The sequence below is a fragment of the Dermacentor silvarum genome, chromosome 4, assembly GCF_013339745.2.
Source record: "Dermacentor silvarum isolate Dsil-2018 chromosome 4, BIME_Dsil_1.4, whole genome shotgun sequence".
NCBI classification, from domain to species: Eukaryota; Metazoa; Arthropoda; class Arachnida; order Ixodida; family Ixodidae; genus Dermacentor; species Dermacentor silvarum.
The window spans coordinates 8,969,408-8,990,137 of NC_051157.2; the positions used below are offsets into that span (position 1 = coordinate 8,969,408).

Sequence of the window (20,730 nt, forward strand, 5' to 3'; positions counted from 1 at the left end):
TTTGATGTCGCCGTTCCCTCGCCCGCGACAGCGTTTCCTCTCGATTGAGTCGCGCTAAGAGGATTAGCGAGGCGCGAGCCAGAGAGCGGCCAGGTGCGCGCCAGTCGCCGGCTGGAGGCGACCTAATGCTGAAATACGTTTCCGCCTCGCGAGGGCGTCGTGTTCGGTCGAGCATAAACGGGCGAGTTATGGCAGCCGCTTCATCCGCCACATTGCGTCGCCCTCGTCTTGCTTTCCCTTTCCTGCTTGCGCGTGGCTCTCTCTTGAGGCGAGCACGTGCGCATCGGGTTCCCTTTATAAGTTCCAGTGAGGAAATGCAGTTATGAGAGTGGGTGGCCCGATACTCTGCGCGTCTCCCGAACTGCATTGAACTGCGAAATACTTGGTTGCAGCTTCCGTACACTGAAGTATGTACACAGTTCCTCTTTCAGTAACACCAAGATCGCACCGCTCCGAACAGTTACCTGCGCCGACAGCCACGGAGCACAGTGCGCAACACAATTGTACAATATGATCAAAAAAACTGCCGAAGTCACACTGAAAACAGTACGGGTAGGTGACACAAAGCTTACGAACACACACTGTTTTTTTTTCGAAGATATCGGTCACCCGCTTGTTGTCTTGAAAGCTTATAAGCATTCGAAATTTGGCGCCTATTTCGTCATAGGTATGATAGCCGCCTTCAGAAATGTCAAGGTAATCACTCTCAGCGGCGTCTCGTTACCCACGACGAGCGTTAAGTTTGCGCACCTGTTGCCCTGTCATAGCGTTTGTATGACCCGTGAGAATACGACGAGGGAAACCAAAGAAAGAAAGCAATGAAAAACTATCTTCACGTGCACCGAGCATTGGCCGCATCACAGCCAGCATCGAAACACTGGTGCGTGTGAGTGGCATCGAGGAAGAACGTGGCTTCCAAACCGGATTCCAAAGTGGTAGTGCTGCATGATTTCACACCCTGTGTGGATGACGATCTCGTGGTACGGCGTAGTCAAATCGTCATTCGGTGGGCAGCATTAAGCCACGGTGAAGTTTACCATGAGCTCGACAACAAGTCAGCAGCGTCGTGTTGTACTTACTGCTCGCTTATTTTGTAACGTTGACCTGTTAGACCAATACATCCAGGAGTGTTTATCAGAGGCGACGCTAACAGAAAATCAAAATGCAAAAGCTAGCTAAAAAATGTCACAGTTTCGCCCTAAGGGCGAAGCAATGAATGCGATAGCAACACAGCAATGTCATACGATGTATACGGTGAGCGGCTTTGGTAGCAATATAAATTGTAGTAAACATGAGCTGATTAAGTAAGCAGGTGGGCTGCGGCGTAAGTAGACCGACATGAAGAGAGACTCGATGACCACGAGAAGGCGCGTGTGAAATGGTGGTGTTGATGAGAAGCGCTTCCCGTGGGCAGCGCGTGCGAAGGGACACACCTGTAGCGCTGCACTACCGATCCGGGCAGCATTACATGTGTAGCGTGCGTTGGAAAATGTGGCCCGACTATTACTAAGTGAATGAACAAGCGTGGTGTGAGCGCGCACAAACAAACATGAATAGATCACACTGAATGACTGCAGACAACGACTGTCAAAACGCTGGCAGCAAGCCCATACGCTGCAGCGGGCGAAGGTACGTGCGGTCTATCGCTTCAACAGAAACTGAGCGGCGAATGCACAGTGCATAAAGGTCAGAGCCGTGTGGAGATAAGAGACGGTGCGGTCGAGCGACGAGCGCGGTTATTGGCAGAGTAGAAGTGCGCCCCCCCCCCCCCCCCCGCTCCCTCCGGCGCTGGCTTCCCGCTTCCTTGCTTGCGTGTGGAAGAGATAAGAGACTGTGCGGACGAGCGACGAGCGCGGTTGTTGGCAGAGAAGTGCCCCCCCCCCCCCCACCCCCCTCCTCCCTCCGGCGCTGGCTTTCCGCTTCCTTGCTTGCGCGTGGGAGATTGAGTGCGTTCGCTCTCCGTGATAGCGCGCGTCCCCGCACGCTTCCGCTGGGGCATACGGCGCGCGGCGAAGATTTTATCTATACGGAACCTCACGGCGACGGCGACGCCGACGGTAGAAATCCGGTTGAAGTGTCCATATAATTGCTATCGCAATAAAACAAAAATTAAAGAAAGACTTTCATTACAGCGTGATGTCGTAAGGGTGTCATGGCCATCTGAAGCTAGGAATGAGACGCCGCGTTGGAGCCCATATACAGGGTGTTTCAGCGAACACTTTCAAAAATTCTTAAAGGTTGCCTGTGGCAGATAGCACAATTCTAGTTTATGAGCTGGTCTACTCGAAGAGGCGGACATTACTTGCACAAGAAATTGAAATGCATAATCGAATAATTAACAAAAATGTACTAATTAAGTTTTTCACTAATTACCTGATGGCTCATATTGCAATTTACAAATTGTAGCCGTGGAGTTCACAAGGCCGACCCACTTGAAACGAATTCTCGGCATGACACCAGTTTATAGATATTAATTCCTGAAGTTTGCGGAGAAATGCATTGGCGTTCCAGTTAGTTTCTTAACAAAACATTGCTGTATCTATTGAAGCACAAAATTAACCGGAACGGCGATGTATTTCTCCGCAAAGTTCGGGAATCAATATCTCGAAACTGGTGTCATCCCGAGAATTCGTTCCAAGTGGATCCGCCTTGCGAACTCCCCGTCTACAATTTGTAAATTGCAATATGGGCCATCAGGTAATTAGTTAAAAACGTAATTAGTGAATTTTTGTTGATTAGTCGGTTATGCATTTCAATTTTTTTGTGCAAGTAATGTCCGCGTCTTCGAGTAGACCAGCTCATTAACTAGAATTGGGCTATCTGCCACAGGCAACCTTAAATAAATTTCGAAAGTGTTCGCTGAAACACCCTGTGTATTAGTGCTGCTTCACTGACTCTAGGAAAGTTTCTGAATCGAGAATTCTTGGATCTTGGCAACATCCGTCGATGACACTGGAAGCTATTCGTGCACTTCAATAGTTTTTTGAGAAACACCGGCTTCAGTGACCGTTTGTATTGCTGCTGTGCCTCCTACTGTGTACACACATAGCTCTCTATCTTTCACGTCTTTCCCCTTTTTATTCCCTCTTTCCCTTACTCCCAGTGTAGGGTAGCAAACCGGATGCTCGTCTTGTTGACCTGATTACTTTCTCTCAGCTTGCTTTCTCTCTCACACACAGTGTCACCAAAAGGGGAAAAAAAGAAAAGAAAAACATCATCACCGTATCCGCTCACAGTGAATAGGTACATTTTAGAATATTGTAGTGTTCCTTCTGTCTTGGGATCAGCCGATTATCATTGACGGCGCTCCTGTCTCTACGCGGCCGTATATTAAACTTAAATCAATGATAACTGACAGTGTACTATTGCAAATGAGAGTCTAGCGCTTCGAACATGAGCGCCTATACAACGAAATGACCTATTTAGCGAAGGATTGATGCCTTCCCGGTTGTATTCGGAGCTTGTGCCGTGCGCGACCTTTACAACGAAGTGACCTGCGTACAACGAATCATTTCAGAGGCCCCAAGCCCTTCGTTATGAAGGCATTCTACCGCACTCGTAGCTTTGTAACTTCCCTTTATAGTACAACTACTGCGGATCACGTTTGCTTGTACGTGTGTGGTATTTTCTTCGATTTGCTGTTTACTTGTTTATTCACCTTATATAGAAGGCTTCTCAGCCAGATCAGACATCTCAAGTCGCTGACTCCCCGACACAACACACTCTACTTGCCTCACTACGATTTGGACACTGTGGCCCCCGGCCGTAAAATGAGTTTTCTATAAAAACGTTTCTTGACAGGAAACATTCATTTAAAAAAAGGATAATAGTATCTTTCTTTTTACTACCTTATGCAGAGAAGTGCGCTTGTCATATTTTACTTTCATGTTTTAACTCTCCTGTCTTCGTAGTTGCTCTTCAAAAAAAAAAAAAAAAAACTTAGCAATGTAGATGCTTGCAGTTTGACGAAACAGCCATTTCTGCTTGTGCTTACGCGTTTGTTGCTTAGCAGCTGCGTTAATATGGCTCTCGCCTTGTCTCAATTAACTACACTCCTGATAATTTGTTTTCAGATCTATGGATGCTGCATGACCTTGCGGCAGCAGTTTGTACTGCCCGGTTGCCTCATGGTTTTCTATAATCATGCGATTTGTTGCCTGAAGCCGCGGAGCGCTCGCAATGGCATGTTCTCAACCATTTGACTGCTTCCAGGGGGAGGGAGGGGGGGAGTATTCTGTAAGAGTCTACCTAGTGGACTGTCCATTTTGGCGGCCGCTGATTCGCTGCTGCTTGATGTGCAGGAAGGTGCCAGCCAGTCTCCTTCCTGCACGTCAAGCAGCAACGAATCAACGGCCGCCGAAATGGACAGTCCACTAGGTAGACTCTTACAGAATACCGCCCCAGATTTCGAGGATACGGGCAGTCATTGTGCTTGCAGACACTTCTTTGTGCTTAGGCGTGCTTGTGATGGAATGCGAGATGTCGAGCCACATTGGCGTTCTTGCATACATCTGCATGCATGCAAGAACTCAGTAGCTAAAATCAGCACAATAGAAACAATCACGTGGATACCCGTGCTTGTGTCCTTCTGCATTTTGGTCGTCTGAGCAAGCGCGTTGAGTACCACATCACGTGCGATGATTCAAAATGGCTTGTTGCTCGGCAGGTTGGTGTGGTTTACTATACATAATTTTTAACGGTGCTAAAACGGACACCACGCAGTGTTTGTCTTGTTCTTTGTGCGGTTTCAATTCTCGGTCGTTTAAAAGGAATGTACAGTAAACGTGCAATGATACCTGCGCCACCGCACGAGTTTGTCAAAACAGCGCAAATTACCGAACAAAGTTCTACGGTTTCTGTCTTAATATGCGCTCAACATGGCCCTGTCCGCACACCAATTTACCATATAAACGAGGATCAAGCATACTGAAAAGTAGATGTAAGGGCGCGAATAAAGGCGAGGGCGCGAAGACATACAAAATGTTTGCCACAAGCGCCATGTTTTGTGTCTTCAAGGCCTCGTATTTTCTGCGCTATTGCATCGATTATAATTGTTCCAGCTAGCCCAAGCCCCATTGATATTTCACACCGGAAACGTTTGATCTATTTTCTTCATATTCGGTTCGTCCATGTTAACGACATTCATAATAGCACGAGACACGCCCATGCATGGGTGCACGGACGCACGTACACCTGCACGATTACATTAACACAACTCACACACGTACGCGTGCACGCGCTCACTGACACGAACCTGGTGCATACCCTTTCGCAGCTCAACTACGAGGAGCCGAACGAGGCGGCGTACTACGAGGGAGACTTCGACGGCGGATCCTCTTCGGACACGTCCGGAGCGACGGCGGCACCGTCCGTCGCGGGCGCCCCGGAGGCAGACGAAGCCGCGCAGGTCATGGCAGCGTCCTCGGCGCAGGTATACCTGCCCATGCACTCGCACGAGTTTGCATGCTCACTGCTGAGGTTCAAGCGTATGCGATGACCGGTACACTACATCTACTATCTAGGTGTGCCGGCAGAAGTATAACTGAATGCGGGAAGACGTCGCTGGGTACAGCGGGGCTCTCACGATGTTGGGATCAACCGCAATGCGTTTCAATCATTCTTTTGTTGCACGAATATACGAAAAGAAGACGCAAAAATAAATTAGTTGTGGTTATGTCGTGGTCATGCCGCACGTAAGCGGAATACAGTCGCTCATTCCAACGAGAACCCTGCACGCCTTGAACCCAGCGTCACGAATATAACCGCCAGCGATCCTGTTCGATTATACGCTTTCCATAGCTCGCTATCCTAAAAAAATGTCATTTGACTCTGCTGCTTTGCGAACGATAGTGTTGTCGGTCGAAATTGGCCCGAAGATGTTCTGCAAGTAAGCATACTTAATGTTAAAGAATGTGGGAACAACTTGCAAGCACTGCGCTGATTCATTCTCTGGGCAACGTACCTGGCGGCACAGTTGTTATTTGCTCGAAACTTTCACACCACATTAACATTCTGAAAGAGCGCTAGCTACACGACTACAGGTCGACGGACAATTAACACCACTCCAGTATCCCTGCCACTTATACTTTCCGTCGAGACAACAATAGAAATTCGTCATCAATGTGCACTTCTCTGGCAAAAGACAGCATAGAACAAATTGCCGAGACGCGAATGGTTGTCTCCAGTTGCGGTGGTTCTATTGCTCCACTTTCAGCATTTTGTTCCTTCTGCGCGTAAGAATACAAGTTTTTATTTAGATTTCATGTTTTGTTCATAAATTCGAAACTGCTTACTTCTCAATCTACGAGTCATTAATCAGGGCCCGCGTTCGCGAAGCTTCTATTACACAAGAAAAGCCGTCGTTGGGGTGCCGTTAGTTCACGAGTAATCAACGCGATAAACAGATGATCGTCGCGGCAATGGTCAATTGCCGAAATCCCCACGTAAGAGATGTGAGAACACGGACAGAGGTCTTGATCCTAACTGAGCAAAGGAGCGTGGCTTCTCAGCCGTGGAACAAAGAAACACTGCTCCAAATAGGTGCGCAATGTGCCATTAGTTACTGCAGGTGTAATGCGACAGTTTTTCTGTTCGTCGGGGCTGTATTTAGTAGAGGTCACACTTAATGCACTTTCCATCGCATGTAACCGAACCGAAATGCATTCCTTGAACCGTCGACGCTTCCACTGCGGGCCTTCTTGACGCGCAGGGCAGCCTGCCGTACGAACACGACCCCACATCGGTGAACTGGGACGACGAGCCCCAGGTGTCGGTGTCAACCATCGATGTGGGCAGCCTTAGAGGTCGCCAGCGAACCGCCGGCCGCCGAGGAAGAAGACGAGGCCTCGCCTCCGCGTCTGGCAGAGGAGCGCGAAGGCTCGCTGCAGGTGGCCATCAAGTGCTTCGCGCTCTTCTCGTACGAGGTACGTGCACGAGGTCATCCTTTTTCACTGCTCGTCTGAACTCACGGGTGTGCATACAACAACGCTCATTTTGGCGCGGCCGTGCAAAGCGTGTTCGTGGTAGAAGGGCAGACAGCATGGTCGTGCCTTCTCCGACGAATGAACTCCGCAGGCACAGCAGTTCTTCAGTGCCAAGAGTCCACGACCGTGGAAGGCCTTCGACAGTTGATGCGGGTTGATTCCTTCCTCAGTCGGATGGTATATGTACTTCTCGAGCAGGTGCTGCCTATATACGGCGTGGTTTAGAGGCCGACGCGTCACTTGACCACGGCGTCATGCTGAGCGCAACTTTCGCTTTAGGAATTAGATTGTGGCCTGTCATTATGCGCAGTATTATGCGCTAATCAGTACAACAAGAAAGTGTGCGCACTTTCTGCTCAGTATGGCAGGAATGCAGCTCCGATTTCAAGTCTTCTGCGTAAATTTGAGGGCTTTAGCCCTGTCGCATTGTTCTACACGCTGCGCGGTAATATACTGTTATCATCGGTCTTATGCCTGCTCCGTTTTTAGAGAAGGAAATATCTGCCGTACGGTCGTGTGCACTTCTGTACAGTATGTGCGGGGGCTAGAACTCTAGGGCCTATGGTTTCCAGTTCAATAGCATTCAGGCACTTCTAGAATGTTTCCATTCGTTAGAGGCTCACTAAAGAGAAAAAATTATTTCTTCTGTATCAGTCAAAAGCACTTTTGCAATATGGAAAACACCACTCTTACCACGATAAGACGCTTGCTAGTCCATGAAAAGTGCAATAACAAAAGACAGGTGGCGACACCTCCTCGAAGTTCCCGCTCCAACTCGCTGTGACGTCATGGATTTTGACAGTGTCTTCTAAGGCCTAGTTAATTATTTAGCGGTAAAGATAGACTGCATTGTGTTCTAAATGAGCTAAAATATTGAACATGGCGAGTTTAAGAAACTTTTGCTGAGCCAACGCAGTCTAAATACGAAAAAAATACTTTCAAATGCATGACGTTACAGTGACGTTACAGTGACGTTACAGTGACGTGTCGGCGTTTGCAATTCAGCGCGAAATTCACAAATTGAAACATGGACTTTCAATTTCGCTTCTAATAATGAACCTATTATTTCAAAATTAACGAGAACAGAGTTCTAAAAAAATGCTTTATCCGTCTAAACTGATTTAGTATTTTGCTTTATTGTCCCGTTATCTACTCGGCAATAAACGCGAAAACAAGCGCACACAACTTAAAAACAAGCCTACTGTTTCCTGGAAAATAGAGAAGTCCGTGCAAGAAAAAGAAACAAAAGGAATTATGTTTCCAGCATGACTGTTAGAAAGAGAGTTTTAATAGATCTTGTAGAGGTTTGCCTGATTGCATGCCTAGCATGCTACTCCAGATGGATAGGATGAAAAATGAAACGATGTGCGCAGTTGACAACAAAGGTACACAACATACACAAAACACAGCACTTAACACTCAGCTAAAGTGTCTCATTGAGACCACCACTGTTAGATAAACAAAACTATGGTAACCAGGAAAAAAAAGGCTTCTGTGTCCAACGTAGGGCTTCATTGCAAATGAACTACCAGTTTACCGTCTCTGGGGAAGCCGCATTGCTTGCACCAACCTCGCCGTCCGACGAAGTGGTCTTCACGTTGAAGAGAGCTCTATGCGTAGCGAAGCTGCACCAGGCCTTCGCAGGGTATAGATCCACGGGACAGCTTAACCATGCAAGCGATAACATTACCGTCGCTTCCTTTCGTAACTTCTGGAGCTCTTCCACATTTGACAAGGAGGCTTTTCATCGTGGACGGGGACCAAGTCATCGACTGATAGCGACCTCCACCGTTTCCAAAAGTGCCATAGCAGTTGTTTCTGGTGTCGCCGTCGTCTAGTTATCCCTATACGGTGGCTCTTGATTTGGACCGATAGTTGGGAAAAAAGTAAATTTGTTCCCAGTTAGGAAAAGTGAAGGCTGAGGACTTTATCTTCCGCAGGATTTGTTGTTATGTAAGATAGTGGCCGAAAGTTAATACTGCTTCTACTTCGAAATGTGTTGTAGACAGCTCTTCGAAAGTAAGTCTTACGCTGCCAATGATCTTCCAAAGAGAATATTTCACCGTGCAAAATAGCATCTCCCAGAAGACACCCCACCAGCTGCTCTTTCGATTATGACCTTTTACTTGATGCATTTTTCTGAGCAGTAGCTCTCCAGTTATTCATTAAATAGCATGGTAACTATTCGAGGAAGTTTTTTAGAAGCCTTCTTAAAGGCGAGAGCGTTGACTGTGTAAATGATTTCAGGTATGTCACGACAAGCCGTTAATCGTCGGAAAAAAAGAGCAAAAAAATCACCAGCCCTTCCCCTGTCGAGAAAATGGGGGTAAGCGAAGCTTGACGTGTGTATCTGACATTCCTGGTGATTTTCTCTTTCTTTCTTTCTCTCTCTCTTTATTTTTCTTTCTTCCTTTCTCTCTCTTTCTCTCTTTCTTGCTTTCTCTTTCTCTCTTTCTTTTTATCCCTGGTATGTGTCATTGAGCTTGGATCCTTTCTGCACTACCACCAGGATCGGCCCACTTTTCAGCGTGACACCACCACCACCGCCGACACTTGTGAGCCTATAAAGCTTCGCTTAAAAGGCTCTGATGATAAATGCGACACCAATTCTAAATGAATGGCGCTGGTCACAGCAGATATAAAAAGTGCGACGCATGTTTTCGAAGTGGGCAAATAGTCTTTAGTGTAGAAAGCTACTGCAAAATCTATCTCCACACTTTTAAAAGGCTCGTAGCGGTAGACTCTTCCACTATAGGTAATAGAGCCATACATTCAGCGCATGATTTTCCTTTTGCTTTCACACAATCATTGAACTGTCTATGAACTTACTGCACCACTAGTCTTTCTCTGGGGATCCAGAATTTTTCACGTATCTCTGCAAGTGTGTCTTAGATGTCACTGTGAAGAATGCGTTGATGTGCATCACAAACAGTCAACTTTGCCAATAGCCCGCCATGGTGGCTTAGTGGCTTTGGTGTTGCGCTGCTGAGCGCGAGGTTGCGGGATCGAATCACGGCCGCGGCGGCCGCAGTTCGATGGGGGGCGAAATGCGAAAACACCCGTGCTTCGTCCGCAGTAACAGAAAATTCGAAACGCTCAGTGAACTCCGTCTACTTCATGATTATTGGAAATAATAAATAAATGTACGGCGAAACGAACAAGAGAGGAGGACAAAGGGAAAGCGGGAAAGCATATACCATGCATTGGGTGCACGTTAAGGAACCTCAGGTGGTCAAAATTAACCCGGAGTGCCCCACTACGGCGTGCGTCATAATCATATCTTGGTTTTCGCACGTAAAACCCCGAAACTTTCTTTTTTTAGCTTTGGGAATAAGCTTCCTGGACGGAGGCAGTGACAGGAGATGCTTCACTTGTTCCGCCTCTGCGTCGAACTGAAGGCGTCCCCGAATGCCCAGTCTCTGGGACTGAGTACAAGAATGGATCCATCATCTCGAGACTCGAATGGCTTTTCAGAGCGTGATTCCTACTCATTTGAATTGTTTCTCTGCCATAAGAATGCTCCTGCACGACTCTCGACCAGCATTTCTCAGCAGCGTCTACTTCTCCGACTGTAAGCGCAGAATTATGTCTTGCGGCCCGATTTTGACAGTTTCTTATAAATTGAAGGCGCACTGTAGTGATACGCAAGATGTTCGTTAGGCTGATGTATATCTGAAGATCCTGTAAACTTGTGATTTCACAGACTTCCTTATTTGGCCCATTTATACGAAGGACGGTAACCACCAATAATAATGACAGCCTGGCTTTCGGTGATTGCGCACGAGAAATTAACGCGCCGACATTCTGAATAGGGCCGTATATAGAGCGATTCTAGTCTTCCTTTCGCTTCTATATCATCGGCTCTCGCAACTGCCGCTTAGATTTGGAGCACGTGCCTCTCAGTCAGCAATGGAGACAAATCGGATAAGAACCTTCCGCTTAAGGCGCGCTTTCCTCTAAACTTGCGTTCTCAATCGCGTATGGCGTTCGGCGGGGGAAGCTGCAAGAAGGTAGCGAGGAAGAGCGTTGAAAAGGAGCTGGCAGCGTCCGAGGAGCGGCATTTCTGCAGGAAGGTGTGAAGCACTTCTGAGAAGAGCTCTCACCACGACAGGTACCGTCCTCGGTATAGATCGGCGCTCACGAGCTTTCGGAACGGGCGGAGTGGGGCGGTCGGCCGTGATGGATCAAGCGCCGCGGTCTGGCGCGCGAGAGATGCGGCCATCCGTCACGGCTCCTGGACGGACGCAGAAATCCCCCGGAATCCGGCCGCCGCGTTCTCGGCGAAGATGACGGCCGTCTCTCCAGGACACGCCGCGTATCGTGCTTCCGCTGCGCCCACTGCCTTAGCACCGGTCGCTATGCCCTCTTTCTCGGCTGTGCTTCCTGCTTGCTTTCTCGGTCTCGAACGATGAGCCGGTTCCTGTTCGAGAACTTGCACTCTTTTTTTTCCGAATTACGGAAGATTTGTCGACAGGGCTTTCGGGTGCGTCCGCATGGCCATCCCGCTTTCCTTTTGTCACCCTCTCTTGTTCGTTTCGCCGTACATTTATTTATTATTTCCAATAATCATGAAGTAGACGGAGTTCACTGAGCGTTTCGAATTTTCTGTTCTGCGGACGAAGCGCTTTGCCTAGTCATCGAATACATAGCGCAGCGACCAGGAAGCTTTTCAACTGGAGCCACGTGATTGTCTCTTGCTATACGTTATAGAGCGAAGCTTGCTTTGCCTAAACCCCGGGGCTTTCGCGTAGGCGTGTTTCTCGGCGAGTAGGCTAAGGACTGGTCGTGAGGCAGACGAATCGGCTAATACACGCATTTGTACTGGTCCTATACAGACGTACCGTGGTGACCGGCGTGGGTAGTGCGTGGGTGCACATGCACACCCGTTATGTGACAGCATGTAGCATTTTTGTCATGGGACCGAATCGCATTCTGAAAGCCAAAAAGAAGCGTCTTGCCGTGCAGCCACGTATTCACTATACAGCGAAACGCGGTGCAGAGCACCAACATACGACAAGAAACGTCTGCGATGGGAGAAGGAAGGAACAGTTCCGTGCGTGCAGTTGGAAATAAAATAAAATTTCATGCCTACGTTTGCGAACCATTTAACAGTCTCGCTGCCTGAATCCTAAATTAAATTAATTAAATTATGGGGTTTTACGTGCCAAAAAAAAACGATCTGATTATGAGGCACGCCGTAGTGGGGGACTCTGGAAATTTGGGCCACCTGGGGCTCTTTAACGTGAACCTAAATCTAAGTACACGGGTGTTTTCGCATTTCGCCCCCATAGAAATGCGGCCGGCGTGGCCGGGATTCGATACCGCGACCTCGTGCTCAAAAGCCCAACACCATAGCCACTAAGCAACCATGGCGCGTTGGCTGAATCCTAGCAATTCGGAAGCGTTCTTTGAGATACATTGAGCTCAGACCACGAGGACAGCTTCTGTGGTAAGCAAACGACTATAGGTGCTAATATTGCGTGGTCGTCGATGCCGGATAAATATGCATGCGGTAGAAATGGCGTTAAATATAGACTTGCGTGAAGGACATTACATATTTATTCATTTAAAAATGTGAAGCAGAACACTGCTTGACGCTGGTACAGTATTCGTTAGTACCTTGAATTAATTTCACCTACATACGCCACATGATGAACGCAGCTTAGGGTTATTTATTATATATACCATTAATTACAATTTAATTTCTGTTAGTTACACTACTGGTAATGTAGTTGAGGTACATGAATTACCGTTTCGTGTGAACAGATATATATATGTTAAATATGACTCAAACGCCGTTGGACATTCGCTAACCTAAATAGGGGTGTTTCTGCAGTCTTATGTTGCTTCAGTTGGGGCAGGATTTCTTTCGAGAACTGAGAAGCTCAGAATGTTCATTAGAAAAATATCTGTCCTTAGCTTTGCCTAAAAATAAGCGATACGATTTAACAAAGGCTTGGATTTATGCCACGGAATTTTTTTTTCTAATTTTCATGCGCTGAAATTTCTACAAACCCGGGGTGCAATTTGTCGTTAGGTATTGTAACAAGTCGAGCATAGTTATCGATTAATGCGCACATCGTTTCTTTGAACAATAGCGAGTTGTATTCAACATATTTATGTTTAAATAATGCCTGCGAAATGTGTTAGAACACTGTCTCAAGTTCTTTCTCAACTGCATTAAAATTTATGTTGTTACAATTACGAACTTGTTTTGTCGCGACACGAGTAGCGGGCGGCAGAATGTTTACGGTCATATGAAGTTTATGAAGATCACTGAATCAAGTAAGTAGGTGATCTGAAAGATTCCAACTATGTTAGTTGCGAAACAGTTTGAAATATGTTGAAATCCAATTAGAAATCTGTGGAACTGGTTGACATGTGACAAAGAGAGTATAGCTGGGCGCGATGACGAAAAAAAAAATGAAGTATGCAAGACAGATGACTAGCATTCTATCTAGGCAAGGCTGACTATCTTATTATACACTACTTTGTCTTTTATTGTCGGTTTAATTGTTTCTCATTTTGATTATTCTTTTATATTCCTTTTTATTACTTATTTCTTTATTCATTAACTAATTTATTTTAATTTTCAAAAATATTACCACCTGGTTCATGGCCTATCCCGCACAGTGGGTTTGTGCCATTAATTGAGGCTTCATTGTCATCATCACCATCTGGCTCTGGCATACTTATGCTCATAAAGCTGACAGAGCGCGGTAGGGAATCTGCGCATGCACTCACATACAATTCCTCGGACAGACCCAAAGCATTAGAGAGATGCCGTCAAGAAAGTGTCTGTTTGACAAGTTCGTCTTCAAATGACATTTCGGCGAGCTACTCAAGCAGAACGAGTTGTGCGAGAGAAACATCCTGGCGTCGAAATGCTGTTTTGTGATTTCAAGTTGCATATATATATATATATATATATATATATAGTCGGGGACATTTAGCACTTTCAGTCGGAGTTGGGCTATCCATCATCTTCTCGGGCGAAAGTGCAGCGTGTGAACCGCTTTGCGTATACTCCCGAGCTTACACTGATTTCCCCTGCTTGGTGAAGCGGAAAGCAACCTGTCTAAGGCGTTCTTTGCCTCGCTCTCACCATTGTGCATGAACAAGAGCTCGAGCAAGTCCTCCTCCTCGTGCTTGAAGGTGGGGCTGACTGTACGAGATACGCTGCTTGCAAGTAATTTGTTTTAGGGATTGCTGAACCTTCCGAAGAGAAATTTGCTGCGACGAAAGAAACACACGCAAAATGCAACAAAGTATAATTAAAAGAACAGAAACTTGTCTATACATTCACGTGGCTTACAACTGTTTCCAACTTTACCATCGTAGCAGAAACTTCAGATGAAGGTAAATTTCTTCACTTGGAAGGGAGGAAGGAAACTAGATCCCTGGCGGCGTTTCCCGCATCCCGCAGGTGAGATTACTTGATAGGTACACCCTTGATAAAGGCGGACTCATCGACCCTACTGATGTCATTTTTTGACACGTGTGTATTCTGGCGTCACGTGAGCCATCTAAGGCAAGAATAGGGAAATGACGTAGGATGCGATGATGAAAGACGTAGTTCATGATCATGTGGCACGCGACTTCTCGTGTCTTCCCGTCGAAAGCGCTACATCGGTTGGTTCACTACAAGTCCTTTACTTCCTGAATGCTTCCCTCGTGCCAGCATCATGGCACGAAAGAATATTTCGGCGCAGCCAATGTTCGCTGCACCGCGCATATACTCGCGCCTATAAATGCAAATCGACCGGCAGCAGCAGCAAGCAATAAGTGGCGTCACAAGGGTCGACGCTCTGTAATAGACGCGCACGCCGCGAAGGGTCGCGCCCCTGGTGCGGATTCGTTTTTAATTAATGCGGATTCCCTGTGCACCCGCGTATCAGAGCGTCGTCGCCTTGAACGTCGAAGGCACCGCGATGAATGCATGCGACTGGATGTTGATGGATGCTGCGGGTGCGCGGAACAGCGCAGCTTCTCTGCCGCGCCAGCTGATCCGTCACCGCGGTGTTTGCTACGAGGCCCCGCAGGGCACGGCGGATGAAAGCGGCGCGTTCTTCCCAGATGCGGCTTTTGCCTAGCCTCCAGGCTGAGCACGAGTTTCTAATTTTTGCAGCACCAGCATAGCGCATTTCTGCGTCTATGCCACAGGGGACGGAGACTTTTTTTTTTTTTCGTGGGTGACGGGTGACTGCTGTCTTGTGTCCGCCGTATCACTCGCCCCTTTCAGGAACTGTCACGCGCTGCTTTGACAAGTAAGCTTACGACGTGCAGATGACCCGTAAATGTGAATGTGGTGCCTTATAAATAGTATAATATGAGCGTATATTAAAACGCATTCATCTCACGCGGAAACTAGAGGCACAAGCCTTTCAACGAAGTGATGATAGCTGGCACGCCGCAGAAAATGAAGAAAAGTGTTGGATGAATGCCTATACTAGAGTGACCTAGAATTGTTCTAGTACACTCTACCTATACTGTTGTTGCAGTAAAAGAACCAATGAGAAAGCGAAATGGTGCTGAATTCACAAAGCTTTTAGTTCGTAAGTGCTGTTTGCCATGCACTTTCGTTAATAATATGTCTGACACAACAAATCGCTGGCATATGCTTCAAAAAATTATGGGGTTTTACGTGCCAAAACCACGATCTTATTATGAGGCACGCCGTAGTGGGGGACTCCGGAATAATTTCGACCACCTGTGGTTCTTTAACGCACGTGAACCTAAATTTAAGTACACGGGTGTTTTCGCATTTCACCCCCATCGAAATGCGGCCGCCGTGGCCGGGGTTTGATCCCGCGACGTCGTGCTCAGAAGCCCAACACCACAGCCACTAAGTAACCACGGTGGGTAAAAAACAACTGGCCGCAGGTGGTGAACAATCCCACGTCTTCGCATTACGCGTGCGATGCTCTTACCACCGAGCTACCGTGGTGCCAAAAAAAAAAATGGCGTGTGATTGTGCGATAACTTTTAGCGTAAGGACATTTTTTCGAATATGGGCCGGAATGTTTTATCATTGTCATGGCGCTATACTCCTATAGCAGTAAAATAATTGTCGCGTTGCAGCCTTTGCCGTATGCCGAGCGCATCCGGATCAGCCGCAGGAAATAACTGAGTACACGTTCCGATGGCAGGCGCGATTAACAACCCTCTATTCTCGTACCAGCAGCATACGCACATGGAAAACGCTCAGTGTGACAAGTAACGTCACGTGCAGACAGTGAAAGTTTTATACATCAGGGCGTCAGCTCGAGATAACGCGGACACATAAGATACGTGGTATATGCTTTACTTCAAGGCGTATTACAGTGACCGCCCATAATTTGTATGCTCCCAATTTCCAAAGTCCACAAATCCACAAAAAATAAGCTGTCCAATGTGCGCACGCTTAAAATACACATGCTACACAAACAACGCCGTAGAAAGACGGATATATGAGCAAGTCGGCATTTGTTCATAGTGAAACAGTGCGGCGCAAGCACAGACACGAAGAGAGACGGCGACGCTCTTCGTCGCCAGTGCAAACGCGCGCTGTTTCGCGGTTAAATAGCATTACAGATGGAATGATAAGACCGCGGTAGCAAACGAAACATTTCGTGTGGTCCGACATATGTCTCAGCTCTCGTGCTTCAATCAGGCAGTGTTTCCTTTGTGCGCTTCTCCATAAGCTGCGTTTACATGAATGCGACAGTAGCGTATAGCGTATGCTGTAGGGCATGACGGTAATACTACGTGACAGCGTCTATACGTGTATATAGCGCGTCCCTCTTCGTCCGAAACAAGCCGGAACCTATTTCCAGCGAGTGCGTGTCGCCGACGAGTGGAGGAGAGCACACGCCGGCAGCCGCCTCGCTTTTTATTGCGATAGCAATTATATGGACACTTCAACCGGATTTATGCCGTCGCCGTCGTCGTGAGGTTCCGTATAGATAAAATCTTCGCCGCGCGCCGTATGCCCGAGCGGAAGCGTGCGGGGACGCGCGCTATCACGGAGAGCGAACGCACTCAATCACCCACGCGCAAGCAAGGAAGCGGGAAGCCAGCGCCGGAGGGAGCGGGGAGGGGGGCACTTCTACTGTGCCAACAACCGCGCTCGTTGCTCGCCCGCACCGTCTCTTATCTCTCCCACGGCTCTGACCTATATGCACTGTGCATTCGCCGCTCAGTTTCTGTTGAAGCGATAGACCGCACGTACCTTCGCCCGCTGCAGCGTATGGGCTTGCTGCCAGCGTTTTGACAGTCGTTGTCTGCAGTCATTCAGTGTGATCTATTCATGTTTGTTTGTGCGCGCTCACACCACGCTTGTTCATTCAGTTAGTAATAGTCGGGCCACATTTTCCAACGCACGCTACACATGTAATGCTGCCCGGATCGGCAGTGCAGCGCTACAGGTGTGTCCCTTCGCACGCGCTGCCCACGGGAAGCGCTTCTCATCAACACCACCGTTTCACACGCGCCTTCTCGTGGTCATCGAGTCTCTCTTCATGTCGGTCTACTTACGCCGCAGCACACCTGCTTACTTAATCAGCTCATGTTTACTACAATTCATATTGCTACCAAAGCCGCTCACCTTACTTCGTATGACATTGCTGTATTGCTATCGCATTCATTGCTTCGCCCTTAGGGCGAAACTGTGACATTTTTTTCTCTCTCCCTCGATGCGACACACCGCGTGATTCGACTAATGGTTATACTTTCTCCTGGCGCGTTAATGCAATTCTTTCTGATAGCGCGTTACCGCCATATACATGGATGCTATGCTCTAGAAATGCGACGTAATGCGCCACTTGTCACATTCATGTAAACGCGGCTATAAGATACGTATGTAGACCGGCTAGACGCGGTGCATGTTTATAATTACGCTGCTGCAAAATAAAACCTGGATCGTGTCCAGGGCGGCTGTGTTCTGTGCCTTTTTGTGTTTTAGGAGTATTTCTTGTTGGGCTAGCTGGTAAAACATAGCTATTTGAAGAGGGGCGCGAATTGACAAATGTAAGCGGAGAAAGGCGGACATCGTGTCCGTCCTTCTCTTTGCATGTCTGTCAATTTGCGTCCCTTTTCTAATCGCTGCCTCTTGCGCACGTGTGGTGTGTGTGGTTCGCGCTGAATAGGATAAACTAGAAACAATTCATAAAGATATCGACATTGTTGACAAGTAGATAGTAGTATATAGAAAATTGGAGTGCCCAAATACAGTAGGATACGAAAATTGCAAGAAATAAATAATGCGACAACAGATGTAAGGTTCAAATAAGTATTTAACATAAAAAAATATTAGCTATCAAACGCGAGTGCTTCCGTGCACTTATACATCACTGTGCGAAATAAAGGTAACGCAACGAAGTACGTTTAAAAAGTTTTTAAGAACTAAAGAGAAATAAAAAAAAAAGAAACAACACTCTTCGTTGTTGAGCGGAAATGCGATGTAATGGTGATAGCCAAAAAGAACTAGTTTCGTGTCATACATTCGTTTGCACAAGCACGAGGAAATACGCACAAAAAAGCTGTGGTTTGATTGGTGCATACATATAGCCTTCCTCAATTTTCCACGATCTATTTTCCCATGCGAAGTACCCTCAAATTTTCGCGTCTAATTTCCTCTCCACTCTCGTGCCGGGTAGCATCACACACTTCTACTATTCGTCGCTTGAATGGAACTGTCGTTGTGATGTAAGAAAGAAAGAAAGAAAGAAAGAAAGAAAAAGAAAGTTGTCATGGCACAGCGGATAGTACATCTGGCATGAAGCCGAAAAGTAACGTGTTGGAACCCCGTCAGAACGCGAGGATTGTATTTTTCTGCTGAGTCGCATTTTGGGATCACATACCGCAGTCAGGAAGCTAAGCGAAGACTCTTTTGTTAAACGTAGAATTACTATCCCTATCACTATAACATAATCTCTTAACCTCCTTTCCTTCTTAGGGTAGCGAACTGGTCTGGTTGACCCGCCTCCCTGCTTTTCCTTCCCCTTTCCCTCTGTTGCCGTATTGTATTTCGTTAAACATTAGTCATTAGAATAAATCATTCAGCGACCAGGAAATTGAATTAAATTCGGGGGTTTTACGTGCTGAAACCACGATATAATTGTGAGGCACGCCGGAATAGTTTCGAGTAGCTGGGGTTCTTTGACGTGCACCCAACGCACGGTACACAGGCGTTCTTGCATATCGCCCCCACAGGCGCCGCGGCCGGAATTTGATCCCGCGCCCTTGAGCTTAGCAGCGCGACGCCCTAGCCACTATGGCACTACGTCGGGTACCGGTAAATGCAAAAAAAAAAGAAAGAAAACGCAGTAGACTTCATGAAAGTTACAACGGGCTTTATCTGTAATAGATCTCGTTCTAATACCAACACGCCCAACATACAGCAGTAATGGAGGCACTTAGGTTTGTTTGCACACGCCGCTTTGCCAATTCGCACCTCCAGGAAGCTGCTAGCCAGAGCGATCCGCAGACACCCGCATATCGCTGCAAGCTGCCAAGGAGAAGATTCATCATCTAGGAAAACATATTCTCGCCTATCGCGTACGCTATCATTTACGCTTGACGACCGCGGTGTCGTTACTCGTCGCGACCCCGGCGCGTTTGGTATGCAGACGGCGTCCGAAGGGACGCCCGTCCCGGACAGCCTATGTTACTGACGCCTGAGGGAAACATAGAAAGGAAAACCTGAACGCATGCACGACATTCCAGTTTCTGTTTTATTCGCCTTCTACCGGCTGTCATTATCGCCAGGTCAACTGCCCCGTAGCGCACTTCGTGCCAGACGGGTGTTTTACAAATGAAATCCTCGCACTGGATTCAGCCCACCCACGGACATCGCTTTCAGTGCACTGGGGACCATTGCTTATCGCGAAGGAAATGTGCACTGTACTTCCAAACTGGCAGCGGAAGATATCGCGAGGCTGACGTCCGCATTCTTCATGAAAAAGGTCGACCCAGTCTGCGTGAATGCGCTCTATGAATTTGCGCGCGTTTTTAGGCCCGCTTCGCGTGAACGTAGTCATGTGAAACAGGGAGGCCAAACTCGCAAACTTTGCAACGCACGTATCTATGCCGCTTGCGGTCTTTCGTTGCTCGACTTCCCCCTCCTTGCCTGAATCTGAAAGATGAGTTAGCGAAACGAAGGTACTTTTGGTCATTGAAGGCTGTTTTATATCGGCGTCTATGACTTCTGGTGCCAGCTGTGTGGTCATGAGTAGAGGATGTACGTATTTATACGTAGGTAGATGCGTGGTGTGACGCTCTTGAAAAGTGACGCGTTTGTCTTAAAGCAGTTTCATGCATTCACTTTTGCTTGTATGAATTTTTTGTATAGTCATAGAGAGATATCTACGTTCTTTGTTATTTTATTTATTTATTTATTTATTTATTTATTTATTTTTTCCTCGTTCGGAGAGTATATATATATATATATATATATATATATATATATATATATATATATATATATTCCTTATCTTGGGAGCAGACGCAAGGAATCATGCCTGATAGTGGCAGAAATGCGTTTGGGGCTAAATGCGTGACGTACTTCATGTCCCGCGTTGTCAATAACAAGGCTGCTTGAAACACAGCCGCCTTACGGCTATAAACTAGCGAGTACGTTTCAGTACATCGCTTCAGTCAGATCAGATATCGTCCAGTTACCAATCCTGGGAGTGTATAGGTCACGCGTCAGTCAAGTGGGTACCATGTAACTTATGTTCATCAGAAAGTGTACGACAAGGTCATGCGC

At 47.2% G+C, this 20,730-nt stretch overlaps 1 protein-coding gene across 1 annotated transcript in view; it reads left to right on the top strand.

Moving 5' to 3' along the window:
- The window catches only part of LOC119449407 (F-BAR and double SH3 domains protein 2-like), a 150,726-nt gene that overhangs the window by 96,267 nt on the left and 33,729 nt on the right, over window positions 1–20,730 (top strand). The window contains 3 exon segments of the mRNA XM_037712577.2: window positions 5,276–5,431; window positions 6,710–6,874; window positions 6,876–6,923. Of these exon segments, the coding sequence (XP_037568505.2) occupies window positions 5,276–5,431; window positions 6,710–6,874; window positions 6,876–6,923 (369 nt within the window).